Genomic DNA, 17,297 nt, shown 5'->3' on the forward strand with positions numbered 1-17,297 from the left:
CAGTAGCAGATTATTTTTAGTGTTACAATCATAGACTTACCAATACTAGGCTACGTATTCGATGGAATTTGTGTTCAATATTAGAACGATATACAAAATACACAAAAATATCAGTACCTTAGAATAGAGATTGTTTCTTTCTAAACTTGGCAAAACTTTTTGATATAGAAAGTATGTGAATATGTCTATGGATGTAAGACTATGGTCTATGGTTACAACTGTCATTCGATTAAATGAAATCGATTATTAGTAAATGAACAAATTTTACTTACCGGCTCACGGCGGAGAGGGAAAAGCTAATAACTCTCCCGTTGAAACTTCGTATATTTGTTATTAATACTGATGCCATTCTGTTATTGAGAAAGCTTGGCAAGGGACACGCCAAATTGCAAAGTTTCAAGGGATACAAAAAAACCACCTGATCCTCAGCTTATTCATATTTTTTTTCTATCGGTCGTGAGCTCACGGGCTATAATTAACTACAGTAGGTTAGAAAAATGAATATAAATAATTTATTTGAAAAAATGTTCATTCATATCCACTTTTTTGGTCATCTTCCTTTGCAAAGATTTGGTGAGAGTATTATTCATTGATTCCTTTCTGGAATTACTAATTTCTTCCAATATATATGTTAAAACTGCAGAAATATTTTGATAAAATTTCATTTTATCGTAAAAAAGTACAGTTGGTTACTTTTCAATCAGTCCTGTAAATTGGGCATATAATGGATAATATACTTATGAGTACTAAAAACTAGTCATTATCCTTAAAAAAATAAAACTGAACAAAAGTACGATTTAGAAATTTTCAAACTAAATAAAAAGTTGAGTCTTTCCATTCGAACATTGTTTTTATTACAAGTTATACTGTGCTTCTAGCAATTCGAGGTCTTTCAACATCTGTTTCGTTAAATGAAGCAGGTGCTTATTTATAACTTCGAAGTCTAGCGCCATAACCCACAATCATTAGAATTTATATTTTTTCCGTTTTGGTTAAAGGAGATATAATAATAAAATTGAGATAAATCGAAGTTCATGATAATGACAACACCACAAAGGAAAAGAGCAATGAGAAGTTTGTCTATACAACTGAACGAAGAAAAGGCAATGAGCTTAGAACAAGTTCAACGTTATGTATACCTTGGGTTGTTATCAAGGACGACGGTGTCGAGGGAGAAAATCTGGAAGCGAGGATGAAGAGGGAAGTAAACAGTTGGGAGCGTTGAACGCGAAATTAAGATCCCAAAAAATCTCCAGAAAAGCGAAGCTACATCTATACAAAATAATAATAAAACCAACAGTGAGGTACGGAGGCGAAACGTGGATTCTTAACAAAGCAGAGGAAGAGAAGTTGGATATATGGGAAAGAAAAATACTTGGAAGGATACTAGGCGGTAAAAAGGAGGGAGGTTTATGTCTGAGGAGAACAAATAATGGAATAAGGAATTTAATTGGAAAAGCGGAACTAAGCAAAATAATAAGATCCAAAAGAATAAAGTGGCTGGGTCCCATACAGAGAATGCCAGATTTAAGAGCAACAAAAAAATGATGGACACAGAGCAAGAAGGAACAAGAAAAAAAGGAAGACCAAGGAGAAGATGGTACGTAGAGGTGATGGAAGACCTAAGAGAGAGAGGACTGGAAAACGAAATCAAAAAATCGGGAAGAGTAGAAGGGAATCACTTCCATGCTATGGGCCTAAAAGGGCTGTGTGAAGCACCTTTTATATAATAATAAAATTGATGACGATAATTGTAAGACTGTCCAACAGTTAATTCATTAAGACCAATGAAAAAATTAATAAAACCAGATACTCTTATTAGGTAACTTAAAGTACTTATTAATTCTTTTAAGTAATTTTTTTGTCATAAATTCAAAATCAAGTTTATTTTGTTTTTTATTAATTTTCTCATTTTTTTCTTATGTAACGATTTATGAATTTTGTGTATTACTTTTTCTTATATGCACACTTCTTAACTAATGGATTGTTACTCCAATTTGAACCTTATACATATATAAATTATATTTCACTTGCAGTTTTACTTGTTACAAAAACCACCAATGTACCCTAAAAGGGCTGTTTGAAGCACATTTTATATAATAATAAATTTGATGACGATAATTGTAAGACTGTCCAACAGTTAATTTATTAAGACCAATGAAAAAATTAATAAAACCAGATACTCTTATTAGGTAACTTTAAGTATTAATTCGTTTAAGTATTTTTTTTGTCATAAATTCAAAATCAAGTTTATTTTGTTTTTTATTAATTTTCTCATTTTTTTCTTATGTAACGATTTATGAATTTTTTGTATTACTTTTTCTTATATGCAAACACTGCTTAACTAATGGATTGTTACTCCAATTTGAACCTTATACATATATAATTTATATTTCACTTGCAGTTTTACTTGTTACAAAAACCACCAATGTACCCCCATAATAAACCCAGTTTATAAAAGTGCGATACTTTGCCTGAAGAATTCGAAGTCACTCTCACTCATAGTGAATGTACGATCTGTTTCAGTAGTGCTCTTAAGATCTACGCGCAGTCGGTAGTTATTCATAAAGGAGTAATATATATATTACTTTTAACACTAATATAAAGGACTTTTATCTTAGTGAAAATGCGCATCTTTGCAGTAAGTATCCTTCTCATATAATATGAATGTGATTATTCCTAAATATGATATATTTTTGAAAAATTGAAAATTGTTTTTCTAACTGAAAAATTATTAATCTCATTTGAAGAGAGGAGTAGAAAATTTTATTGTAAATAATTAATGAAGGATGAATAGTTTGATAATGTATTACCGTCCTAAAATAGTTTTTCATACATAAAAATACTCGATAAGAGTTGAATTTTTCATTTTTTTTAGAAGACTACTTTATGTATTTTCAGAACATCAGATATTCAAAACAAGCCTATGTAAACCCTTAATGGGTTTATGTAGAGTGATTAAAGTATGTAGAAATATTGGATAAAATAAAAATAATAATCTTAATATATATTATGTGTTTTACAGACAATATACGTGGAAGAAAAAAATAATATTTAAATTGATGAATAAGAGAGGGCATTCATCATTAATTTTCTTGACAAAAATTTAACTTCAGTCATTGTTAATAATCTATGATAGACGCATATTAACTTATTATTATTATAAAAATTTTAGATTCCATTCATGTATATTGCCCTTACAAAAAAAATCTACCTTTCTCTTTACCTTGAATAACATTGCAGTCATTTTTAACACTCAACATGTTACATTATTAACAAACTACATTTGCATATGTGTAAGTACATCATTAAAAAAATACTCCCATTTTTAATTGTTCGCTTAAAACAATTATTAGTTCATCCAAGATGTGAAATAATTAATTAGTACGACTAATTTATTTTCAAAAGATATTTTTATGATTGGATTTTGTAACAATGTGTCATTATTAAAACACTAAATGTCTCTTAACAGTATTAGAAACCGCATCTATTAATCATTCCATTGTTTTGTTATTGATTTAGATTGAAATCCTTGAGAAAACCTCATAATTTTTCATATTTGTTAACTGGAAACAGAAACAGATAGAACTACTCTCAATAATCGGTGAAAATATATCAATTACAGAATTTTCAAATCCAAATATTCCGAAAGCAGTTGATAGTATTAAGTTTTAGTGTGTCTAGCGCCCTCTATGAAATTCACGATACAATTTGGTTACAGTGTTGCCAATGGTTTCAGCAAAATCATAAAAAATGTGAATAAATTGTTTTTCTTCAACGCCCTTTCCCTTGAACACGCAAGGCATTATTTTTTAGCTTAATGCTTATTCTAAAGACGGTATTATCTTCTTTGAATACCCTGAATATGTAACACATTATCGATTATGAAGCTGAAGAAAATATACTTTTAAATACAAATAAAAAAAACTGGAGATTGTAATGTAATTGTCGTAACAGTGGATAATGATATCTTAGTATTATCGATAGCTTCAGGCATCTACTTAAGAAATGTTTTTTTCAACCACCAAAATATAACCTCTCACAATGAAATTTTCAACAAATCCATGTTGTACACCAGTCGTCGATTCGATTCATAGCTTTCTGAAGTCTTCGTGTTACCATCGTCTGCGTAGACAGCTGTCTGGGTGTTGTGTACCAGAAAGAGAACTGCTCCTTGTTGTATTTCTTTATTCCTCCTTTATCTATCCTAATTCGAATATGTGCCTGTTTTATTATCTGTTCTTCAGGTAGTTCCGCAAAGCTCTCTATGTGATTATGGTGTCATATAAACTGCGAACCAAAGAATCTATTGTGTGTCCTTTTCAAGCTGCCGCACCGCCTTCGTCTTTTATTTCATACGTTTCTATGTGTAATGTTCTGTAAGTCCGTAGTCTCTCATACTTCGAGAGAATGTGAATAAAGGATTCGTCCTTTACGTAACAGAAACTGCATCTTGTGCTCTCTGCTAAACCTAGCGTCTTCAAGGTCGATCCAGGTTGCAATGCCCCAATAATATTCCTTTTAGTATTCATATAGTTTTTGCTTAGGTTAATATATTCAAAAGATCTTCTCTAGTTATAATTTACCAGTAGTATCTTTGCATGTTTCAACTCCTGTAGATTTTTCAAGTAAGAGGTTTCCCTCCCATATTTTCTATATTGTTTTGTAGCTGATTCAACACAAAGATTGTGTAATTGAAATAGGTCATTAAAATGAGGCAGACAGCAGACTGAATGAACGAATGGAAACAATTCAAAATCGTATAAATTCACCCCTTTATGGAAAACAGTTTAGAGAACAGGAAAAACATCACGATATTCAGTAATAGATCAATTAATTACTACTGAATGATAAGTTGATTAGTGAATTTTTCAATTGATTCATAAATTGTCATCAGGAGTAGGCATACTAAATTTTAAGACAAAATATTCAAGGGAGGTGAGAGTAATATTGACTGTAATATTTGTATTATACGAACAGACAGGGTGAGTTGGATAAGGTGTGTTAAAAATATCAATAATCGCCCAGTTTACATCGTGAAATCTTGTTGTGACACCACATGGAAATTTCTTCAATTGCTAGCTTCGTAGACTTTTTTTATATGTTGAAATATTTTGATAATTACGGAAATAGGTTGAAACGTCTATATTTTTATCTGCGTAAAAACCAATTTTCATTGAAGACTTAAAATCAGGATGATTCATTAACAAAAGTATCGTATATATGTTCTAACCTCTCCTTTCTCTCTGCAAATTGAAATTTTTGCAATCCTGCAATTCTCTTCAGCATTTTGTAACTCTTAAATGCGGAAGCGTCTAAAATGTATATCTTCAAATATAAATGAATTGATATGTTTCTCGTGTTGAATAAATTAATATTCAAATTTGTTCTTATTAGATATAATAATAGTCTATTAATCAAAAATAAACAGTTTGAAAAGAGAGACTCATTTATTACTTGAATACAGTTATTTTTTGTTTTTAGTTATAAATATATATTATACGATGAGAAAGTGAGAATTTTTCTTCCTTCTGGATGATTTTTAGAATATCAGACTTTCAAAATTTGAGTAGTGTGAATTGTGAAAAAGTATTATTTTTGATCACTGTATTACTTCCGTGCTTGGTTACTCTACGGAAATTTTTCCAATCGTTACATCTTTTCAATGCTTCTAAAAATTGTTGGTACAATAATAATAATGAAAGTTCTTATTACTAGATTTCATTATGTAACCATAATGTTTCAGGAAATTTGACATAATTGGTCAAAAATTAAATTGGATCTCTCTATTTTATTATAAAAGAAGATTCATATACCAATTAACTATCATGAATATCTGGGTAATTAGCCGAACGAATTAACCCTCAAACACTAGCTTCTTTAAGTGTCTTCTCAGTTTGTTCTAAAGTTAACGATCATGGCTATATGCATTTCATATTTCAATCTGTTCTAGAATGTTTTTAAGCTAAGGATCTTGTCTTTTTCTTCTCAGTTTCTATTCTCCTATCGATAATTAGGTACAAGAATCGATGGCTAGTTTCTCACTCATCGGCTATTTTTATCACTTGTATGTTGTCCAAGAAATTTTGATCATTAGTTTATGTATCCAAATTTTTATGCTCCAATGCCATTTATTGTTGTCAATTTCTATGATATAATTTCATTCAAAAGCATCTTCCAACAACATGACTTTGAAGCGAGTACGTTATATTTAATAAGTTAGTGCCGATACATTTCTACCTTTTCAAGTGTAAGGCTTATTGGAGCTAAATCATTTCTTAGACTCCTTTATCCATAGTTGTTCCCATTAGTTCCTATCATGTAACTTTTTTTGTATTTTCCGCCATATTCCTACCATCTTCTTTTCTTCTGTGTGGCTTCTAATCGGTTTCCCTCTCTTGATTTCGTATGCGGGGTGAAGTGATCAAATCATCCAAACCTAATTTTTTCTTGTAATGTTTGCTATTCCTCATTCAGTCATATCTTGTTTTATTCTCTAATTATTTCGAAATCTCATGTCAGTACTCGGTATTTTGTCTCTTCATGTATCTGATTTAAAAGTTTCTACAGGTATGACTATCAATGGCTTTAGCCATTGCTGCGTCTAATCTCCACATTTAGAACCAGCTGGTTCGTTATTATAGGATCCAAATATAAGAAATTGTACACCATTTCGATTGGCATTCTTTTCTATTCGATTCTATTCAGTTGAAGTGAAGCGTTCTGATGTAGATTACGACTACCTGTACATCCTCTAGAGTCTAGACAATTATAATATTATAATATTTCCTCACTTATTGTTTCTTAACGTCCTTAAATCCTTCTTTTATCCACTTGAATATGGGTCTTCCTTGTGACTACCGAGCCTCCGGTATCCACTGTAGCGTTGATTTATTAGTTTTTATCACTCTGTTGCTATACGTTCATCGTCCTTTTTCTCATTTCGTTCCACTATTATTAAATCTTCCTATTATCTTTGAGACGTCATTACCATCCTATTTGTTTTATATGTGCTCACAGGTCTTATGGAGTTGAAGAAATTAAATTCAGTGGTTCTGACCTACGTTCTCCATTGCTTTGGAGCGCGACCTTTGATTGAAAAGGTGTGGGCTTTCTCAAATCCATAAATTTATATATACTCGTATAATCTAATCACAATAAAACATCAATCCTTTCCCAATTCTAAACATCTCTTTGTCGCACGTCAATTGTGATTTTCTTCATTAAGGAAACTATTTCTAATAAGAAAGGATTCATTGTTATACCAACGAGTTTTTAATTCAATTTTGAGTTTGATAATTCCATATTTTTTTGATCATAACAGTTAAAAAATGCCAAAGTAGGAATAATGGAAGGAAATATAGCGTTTATACACTGAACTGTTAAAAAATCAAAGGAAACATTTTCGGTCGGTACTTGCATATGGCAGCTGGTCTCTTAACTAAGAAAAATAATTATCTGCTAGTATTCAAAAGAAAGGTTGTAGAAAAAAATATGAGAAGGTTTAAAAATTGGTCATACTGTGTCCCTATGATATAAATTCGGAAGCTAATTTAGTAAGATCAGGAGACCATATACTTTGAGAGAAAAGTTGGAAGGCTGACCCAGAAAAAGATGCTGTCACGTTAGACTTATCTAGGATTTGTAAGCGACTCAGCTAGAGTTGATAAAGAAAAAGATATAGTTATCATTAACACTGCACTAACGGAGAAACATCGACGTAAGTGCAACTTTATAAAATGTGGAGTAAACAACTTTCAAGTTCATAAACTTCTTAAAACTTATACAAAGGCGGATAGAAATTTTTTTTTTATATTTATTCTCGCATCAACTTCAAAGGTTATTAACGATATGTCAGATGTTCACAATTTCTGATACAGTTGAATGTCTTTTAGATATTTGATTAAGTTTGTGGTATTACAATTATTGTTAAGTAGAGAAATTATGGTGTTTGAAAAGTTGTTGTTTTTTGTATTTTTGACAGTTCAACAATAAGAGTTCAACTCACTTTGCCACGAATACAAAATATTTATTAAGAATTTGAATATGTTCCCGCATCCTTTGGTTTGTATAGATATTAGCTTCAGCTTTATTTTTAGCAACATTTTAAAATTTGGTCCTCTTAGCGAGATTGAGGGGTACTATCCCATCAATTGTGTAATTGTAAACCTAGAGCTTCGTATGTCTTCCATTTAAGACAATATGTATATTAAAAATACCCTAATTTTGATTTGATTTTAAGAAAACTAAAATAGAAATAGGTTTCGTGGGAATTCCATATAGCGGTAATATTTTCAAATAGAGTCTGTCTTTTTATTTCCAGGTAGCTTAAACGTTTTATAACTTAATACAATAGATTTACGTCATTGTTTTTCCGAAGCTGTGATTTGTAAAATTTCGGATATTCAACATGTACTTACTATCATGGAAGGTCCATATTTTCAATAGCTGAATAATATATAATAATAAAATATAAAAAATACAATTTAAAACGAGATTCTCTATAACAAGGAGATATATGAAACTATTTATACAGTTGCAGATACATTCTTGATTGTTATTATTATCTCTTATTCTTCAATGAAAACCCCGAGGCATGGATCACAAATCGTCCTTGCATAGCAGTAGAGTTTATGGATGCATTAGGAATTAATTATATTTCTCCTTTGTTGAGATAACATTTAATAAATCTACAAAACAAGTTCAACTCATACTTCTATGTTGAATTTAAATTTTATTTTAATAAACGCGCGTGGTTTTGTATATGAAGGTATTAATTTAGAGTTACAACTTGGACTTGACAAGTTGGAGTTTAATTTTAAATTTGATAAGGTGAACTAAGGCGTAAGATTATGAACCTATCTCGCTATCACATTGATCTATTGATCTATTGTGTACCCAGGATTATTCACAGTGAGCTATGTGACTTACCCGTTGCGGCTTTGAAAAGCTGCGAAGAAGCGACAAGAGCTAATAGGAGCTCATCTTTGTTCAATGAAAGGGTCTTATTGTTCCGCCTTTTCGGCAGTGTACTCCGGTGTGGCCAGGTATCCACATGGCGTATGTTTACGTCTGGAAAATGGAAGGTTCTTAGCTCATTGGGATAGCGAGCTTGGTTCCTGAGCGGTATATTCCTGCTCCTACTATTTTCATTTTTGAGCGATCGGTTTATAATACAAATGAGCCTTCAGGGAACGAAATCTCTGCGGATGTCCATTGCTGTCGACTTATTGTTACTATAATTTTTAAGTTTTTGATAAAATATAGTTTGGAAAACATAATGTCCGTGATTATATCTATTCCATTAGAATGATGGAATGCCCAGTCAGGTTGCCGGGCTACATGTTCTATTTCTTGTACGCCTTTATTATCTATTTCAAGTCCAAAATGATTTGTAGTGCTACCGTGACATGACCATGTCACCCCTTTTATCACAAAGCAGGCTGCCCTTTGTAACTTATCTAGGGTTGTTTCCCCAGTTTTGGTTTTTGCTCTTGGCGACAATATGCGGAATTTAATTTAAAATAATTCATTAAAAATTCAAATTGCGTCAGTGCTGTTAATATGATCAATTGTTCTCATCTTTTTAATTTTCTCAATAAATATTAAATTGAAAACAACTTTTGGTGAAAATTAGAAATCTTTGTTCATGGTAGCTCCATATATTAGTGACATCTTGAAGTTCTATAACAATCTGTTTCATTTGAAAATTATTGCTTTGCAGATCCATGATTAAAATTGAAAATTCATAAAATATATTTCAAACTTGAGTATAATCAAACTCTTCAAGCCCTGTTTTGTTATTCTTCCTCCACTTACTTTACTATACCTCTCCATCTGTTTTTGTCCTTTGTTCTTTCTCTCCAATCAGTTATTCTCACTTTCACTACTAGAAAGTCTGTTATCATCATCAAATTCTAGATTTTTTTCTGAAATTCCTAATTTGCTAAGAAAACGTTTTGTCACTATTTGATTGAATAATTTACCGTATTTTTTATCATCCCCACGTGTACTCAAACAAGGGTTTCTGTGGAAACTTAGATCGCTGTCATGTGTGTTTTACACGCACATCTTTTTGGAAGGCACGTCTGATTTATTTTCACCGAATATTGGTTTATTTATTGGATCAGGTATGTCCTTGCGATTGATTTTTATTGTATCTGTTAGATGGCATTTCATTTATAGTAATTCCTCCACGAGTATAATGCTAGTTTAATATCTATATGTATACATATGGTAACATTGTGCATCTGGTACGACAATAATTTGTTATACATATGCAATGGAATTCTGGAATGAGAGGCAATTGAGATTTTATAAAATTATCAGAGGTAATCAATCATCATCAACATCATTATTATGCCAATCAACCTCTTGGATTATGGTTGACGCTTACAAATCCCTTTATTGGGGTGGATTAGTCCCTTTGTTCTTTTTGTTACAGTATTTTGTCAGCTTTCTCCATTCTTTTACGTTTCTGTGTATTAATTCTAGGGTTCCGCTATCTTCTTCAATTTGGTTTCTCCAGGTATTTCTTGGTCTGCCTCTGCCTCTTGGCCATAGTGGTATCAATTGCGTTATTCTCCTCACAATTTCTCATGATGTGTCCTGCCCAATTTAGTCTCTGTACTTTTATATACGATATTATATTTTCCCAGTTCTTCTTCTTCTATTTCTTTATTTTCTTTCACCTCTCTCTCTCCACCTCCTGTAATTTTTGGTCCGAATGTAGTTCTCAGTATTTTTCTCTCGATTATCTTCAAGTCTTCTTCATCCTTTTTATTTATTACTGTTGCTTCCATATTGGAAGTAATACTATCCATAATATGGTAGAATATTCTACACATACCCAGTTTTCGAGTTAGCCAACACGTATATGTCTTATGTCCCCATCTTGTAGACTGTTAAGAGCGACGAGTCGGTAAAACAACCGTGTCACCGTAGCCACGACAGTGGATTTAATGTTAGCATTTCGATGTGCCAAACACGGCGACAACGGTGTGCAAACGGCTAATAATGTATTGGATGAAACACAAAAACGTGGTACGAATTTCAACATTTTCAACTAAAAAATTCTCATTCAGTACAAGTAATTTCAGTTGCAAATGTACTAATGTACATACGTCGTCGTGTAGTGGGTTCAGATTTAATATCATTACAACACAGAATGCACAGAATTTCATTTTGTAAATCGTATTCGTTAAATGTTTAATTGAAGGCTTCTAAACCTGGTTGTCATATGATTAGTATAATACGAACTCATTTAAAATTCAATACTAGATGCTGATTATTTAATTCTGAAATATAGTTAACATTACAAATTAGATTCTAAATGATAATGATGAGGTGTATACCAAAAAGTTCTTTTGCATGCAACCTATTTATATAGAAGTAGCATCGAATTAGTTCAGTGCCTCCTTTGTCCTTAGAGATATCAATATGAGGAATTATAGTCATCATTAGTGTTCACATTTAAAAATTTTTTACAGGGTGTACCATAATGCTGCGAAATATCAAAATTACTCTTTTTTTTTAAATTAAATACCCTATATTTTATCGCACATTTGGAATTGAGAAATGTAACTTTGGTATGGCAGAGCATTTTGTAAAATTTTCAAATTGATTTCTCAAACGACAAAGGCACCGAACTTTATCAAACTAATTAATCACAATTATTTGTTACACTTCATACTTTTTGCTACTGGATTAATAAATGCAATTTTCAAATGTTTCATCAAAATTTTTCCACCTATTTTTAAGTTACGTTTATTTTTTTACGTATAAACTGTTTCTACTCACGTATTCTATCTAAATTTAGTGATAAACACACACAATTTCTATTTATTTAAGTATTCTCTCGACTAATCCAAATTTTTTAATAGATATGTTACCGATCAAACTCGATTTTAAAAGAAATACTAGTTTTTCCTAAGTCTAACCAGTTCAACTTATATGCCATAGGATAAACCAGTACAGTCTGAGCTAATCTGGTTCGTCCTACGTCCTATGGGAGAAATTATTTTAATCTAGGCTGAACGAATATGAAGATAAATTAGTTAAGCCTAGTCTATACTAATTTTTCCTAGTTATAAATGTTTCAGTATGTATATATCGAGACTTGTGCAGTTCCGTTTATCAGCAGCATTCGAAAAAGGCGTGCTCTGTTGTATCTTGCTACTTTCAGTATATGCATCAATCCGTGGCACTTATTTTGAAGCCATGCAGGTACGTTTGGTACTGCCTGTGTCCAATTGAAAAAAGTCTTGTCTTTTCTTCTGGTTGTTACTAGTTCTCAGGTTTGGTCATTTATTATTTTGTATTTTACATGTTTAATGAGCATTCTATATTCTATTAGTAGGTCCATTGGCGGTAGTTGTTCGATAGGCGCTTATGACTCTAAGAACCATTCCTCTTTGGATTCTAATATTTCTATGGTGTTGTTTTCTCACTACTCTTTTCATATGGTCACATTACTATGGAGTTTACGGTTACCGTTTACTTCTTCTAGATTCTTTTCTTCCTTAGATGTTTGGCGTAAGGCACCCAATTGCCTTTGCCTAGATACTTTACTACTTTTTGGGTGAAACGTATATTTCCTACTTCTATTGTGATTTTCTTCATCTTTCTTTAGGCTGCGAGTGAGATAACTTCAGTTTTCCGTGCAGCTATTCGTTGGTTTCCCTTTGCATCCAGTATTTAATATTCTTTACGACTATTTTGGATGTTGTTTCTAATTTATGAGCATCTTCAGCTGTTACCACCACTGCGAGATCGTCTATGCATCAAAAAAGTGGTGTTCCATAGAGTATTGGTAGTGTTAATACCTCATCATAGCATAGGTTCGAGAATATTAGTTCCATCAGTTACAGTTTAGAAACTGCTCTTTAAATGTTTGAGCATTCTTCACCAGTGTCAATATTGCCAAATTAATAATCCCTACCATGACTAAATTATGGTAATTCTCAATTCTCGTTCAGTTTTACTGACATCTGTTTCCTAGATTACGTATTCTTGGCAACAACTGAACTCAAGGAATAGAAATAATTTCATTCATTAAGCCATAACTTTCTTTATTGTTGAAATTATAAAATTTGAAGTAAAATATTTTCAAATATATACTTAATCCAGTTTAGAACAAAATTGTTTTTATTCATATAATGGCATTTATCTGTAGATAAAATTTAATGATATAATTGTTTCATTGTGAAAATCAAACTAGATAGGGAAGTAGATATGATTATGGAAAGGAATTCTCACTATATTTATAACCATTAATCTATTTATTACGGTTGGTCTGTTACAATCCCCTGTGGCATTAATTATAGACTTATACTCGGTAATTAATATTATGTCACCATTTCGCATGATTTCTAAATAAGAAATTTACTATAATTTTTTTCAAATTAGTATAATCCTTTAATATAATGGTTTCTATGATGGTGTGATAGAAATAATATTTGGGCCTAATATAAAAGATTAATAATGCGTGTGTCTTCAATAATGATTCTTAGGGAAAATGTGGTACCGAGATGGTATTATCTAGATTTTCGAGTATATCTTGGAGAGTTACTTTGAAGTTGCGTTTCTAGTTGTTCCAAAATAATGTGTTCAAATATTTACGGTTACCTTGGAAATTTTCTGTTGTTCTACAATTGTGGTTCGATAATTTCTAAACTATGTTATTATGTCTAAATGAAAAGGGTGTTTTATTGTAAAAGCCATTGTAATAAACTAGATTTTCAGCTACTCACTTGACCGAATAATATATTTTATTATTTCTCTGTCTTATCATATCAGTTAAATACTTTCTAATACAAATATATAATAAACATATAAATTATTCATGTGCTCTGTTTGTTAGTAGTATATGTTTTCACTTAACATTTCCAAATATCAAACACCACGTCGTTAATATTAAGATACTTATCAAGAAATAGATTTATCAAGAATTACGAGGATGCCTTCAGAAGTACCTGGCTCAATAAAGAAAGCACAATAATTTTGGAAAAAAATATATTCATCTTCCACCGTAATCTTCTTTTAGCTCCATACAGTTTTTCCAGCGATGTTCAATAAGTTCGATACTCATTTTATAAGAATTATCAAGCTTCTCAAAATAGCCATTGACTGCCGACATCACCTCTTCATTTTTGTAAAATCTTTGACCAACGAGCCATTTTTCAAGCCTGGTAACAGAAAATAATCCGAAGGGGTTGTGAGCTGGTACATTGACTCGACGAAACACTTTCTTCTTAGCCAAATGCGGCCCTTTTTGCTTGATTTCTTCGCTCAAATGTTGCAATAAGTTCGCATAATACTTGCAGTTGATATTTTTTCCTGTTTCTAGATAGTAAATGAGAATTATCATACGCGCACTCCAAAAAGCCGACGCCATAAACTTACCTGAAGATAAAATGGTCTTTGCCTTCTTTGAAGCCGGTTCTCCCTTTTTAGTCCATTGTTTTGATTGTTCTTTTATTTCGGGTGTGAATTCATGGAACCAAGTTTCATCCATGTTTATGAAACGGTGCAAAAATTTGGTATTATTTCAGTCAAACATTGCCAAACACTCGATGGAAAAATCTTCACGATGCTGTTTTTGTTGTGAGTAAACACGGCACCCATCTTGCGCACAGTTTTCTCATGTTCAAATTTGCAGTTAATATACAACGTATCGAACTTTTTGAAATGCCTACTATATCTGCTAGCTCGCGCACTTTCAGTAGATAGTAAATATTTCACTGTTGATAATGAAGGAGCAGTCTTATCCAGAGTAGAATCTAGCTTAGCTTTTGTATTAGTTAGGCTAACGCCTTTCAAATAAAAGTTTTGTATCACATAACAATGACCAATTTTTTTCCATATTTACAAATTCACTGGAAAAAGTTCACTATTGATGACTGCCGAAAAATACTAAACAATGTGACGTCTTCAAACTTGAAACATATGTTGTATAGACAGTGGTGTTATTTAAGCAACTACCGCCATCTCTAGGTCAGAACAGGTACTTCTGGGGCTATCCTCATAAATGAGTAAGACAAATATATGGTGACCATGTATCCTACATTAATGTTCAATGGTAATTTTTTGAATATATTTTCTGTATTCGTAAATATACAGGGTGTCACCTGGGTCTATAGGGGTGATTTTTCAGTATTGGGATAGTTTCTTTTGGTGTAGCGCTGACTCAGTATGTGGATTTGCAACGGCGTCTGGAATTAAATTTAGAAGTTGGTGGGTACACCTGTAGCTGTATTATTCTCTGTCGACGGAATTTAGTGGAAAACCACTTGAAAAGAGAAGTCGACTTGTAGTCCAGGAGTAAAAGGGGGGCTTTTAGTAAAGTTATTACATACTTGATTCAAATCGCGTATCGGGTTTGTAACCGTAACGAAAGTTCACTTTGAAGGGTCAACCACGAGTTGATAGGTACTTTCTAACATCAATTTTTAATTACTTTGGCTCGCCTTTGGATAAAATTAACTTATACATTCTCTTAATCATTTGAATCATTTGAACAATGTCCGATGTCCTCCTCATCTTCTTTTGAAATTTTACTGGTTACTTTGGAAAGATAGTAGTAATGATGATTCATTTAATAATTTGATTACTATTTTTTTCTTCGCAATTAATCTTTTTGCATTTATATAATATTGAAACTACACGTAGAAACTTCAAGTAAAACTATGCTTCCACCTTTGGCTGAAACACTCTTCCCCGAAAATGTCAATTCACTCGGATTTGATTGGTTAAAATTGAAATCTCAGTATAGCCAACGCAAATTTTTCAGCACAAAGCTCCGGTTGGCCAACGGATGATTGCAATAGTTATAATACCGAACTGAAGTCAACCATCGATGGAGTTTCGACCGGCGGTAAAATAACGTTCGGTTGAATAAAACTTACTGACCATTAACCTTCTGTAGACTTAAACGGCAGTTTATTAAACTCTTCCTTGGAATGTATTAATCTAGGGCATTCTGTTAATACATACTATGTAATTCATTAGCTTTTAATATTATTTAGGGTGTTTTTCATTTTTATTACGACCAAAAAAAAAGAAAGAGTTTAGCAGTTAGTTTAAAAAGTAAAAGTAATATGTGATAATTCATCAGCCCCATTTTAACCCTTAATAAATAATGTGAATAATAACAAACAATGAGCTCTATGTATTATCTCCATACGGTAATAGTCACATTATTTTTCAGACAATAGTATTCATCTTACCGACCAAACATTGTCTAAAATTCAAAACAATGGTAGCTATTCAACAAAAATCTGATTAATTCACCTAAGATAGGATTTCAAAAATAGAAAGCACTGAAATAGAGTAAGTCATTGTAAGGTGAAACAAATAAGTCAAATATGCAATTCATTCTTCAGTAGAATAGGAATATTTAATTATAGGAACTTTTACTGTTCCCAGTATTTTTCATTATGATGCAATTAGTATTCTATAACCGAAAAGTGGACGTATCGAGCTATATTACGAGGATGGTCCCAGAGTACTTGGCCCAATAAATAAATTTTTGGAAAAAATACCATGTTCGATACCATTTTTATAATAAGAATTGTCAAGCTTTTCAAAACAGCCATTATCTGCCGACTCACCTCTTTGACCACCGCGCCATTTTTTCAAGTCTCGGAACAGAAAATAATTCGAGGGGGTTAAATCTAGCGAATCGGGTGCATGAGGCAGCAATTTGAATTTAAATTCATTAATTTTGGCCATTGGGATAACGGATGTGTGAGCTGATGCATTGTATTGATAGAACAACACTTTGTTTGCATAATACTCGCAGTTGGAGCCGGCTCTCTTTTTTCAGTCCATTTTTCTGAAATATTGCCAAACAATTTATGGAAACATCTTCACGACGCTGTTTTTCTTCATCCAGTACCACTTTGTGGATTTTCTTCAACATTTTTTGAGTCGTCACCTCATTTGGTAGACCACAGCGATGCTGGTTTCAACCGAGATTTCCGTGGTTTACTCATTTTAAAAGTTCACAATAAGATGTGCGGGTCCAAAAAGTATAAATGATGGTACGTTATTGCATTTCAATTGAGACTAAACTACAATCATAACCATCGAAGAAATAATTCACAAATGAAGAATAATAAGCAAATCAGGGGATAGTTTTAACTTGCCGCACATATAAACATGCACTCGTGTAAAGTAAACAAATATTTTTGTTTTTAAAACACCGTTTCGAAATTTGCTAGTGTACTATTTTCAATTTTAATGAGTGTATTATGAGGTGGGCAAACATTTTTGACCGGTAGTGTCATATTAACAAT

The 17,297-nt window shown here is 31.9% G+C and overlaps 1 protein-coding gene across 2 annotated transcripts in view; it reads left to right on the plus strand.

Annotated features, from left to right (window-relative positions):
* Positions 1 to 2,485: 2,485 nt before the first annotated feature.
* The window catches only part of LOC130892803 (mastermind-like protein 2), a 60,502-nt gene continuing 45,690 nt past the window's right edge, over positions 2,486 to 17,297 (plus strand). For both annotated transcript variants that reach the window (XM_057798433.1, XM_057798434.1), the window contains exon 1: positions 2,486 to 2,641. In XM_057798433.1, the coding sequence (XP_057654416.1) occupies positions 2,627 to 2,641 (15 nt within the window). In that variant the 5' untranslated portion in view covers positions 2,486 to 2,626. The remainder of the gene's footprint in view (positions 2,642 to 17,297) is intronic.

Source organism: Diorhabda carinulata, chromosome 4 (assembly GCF_026250575.1).
Source record: "Diorhabda carinulata isolate Delta chromosome 4, icDioCari1.1, whole genome shotgun sequence".
In the NCBI taxonomy this organism is placed as follows: domain Eukaryota; kingdom Metazoa; phylum Arthropoda; class Insecta; order Coleoptera; family Chrysomelidae; genus Diorhabda; species Diorhabda carinulata.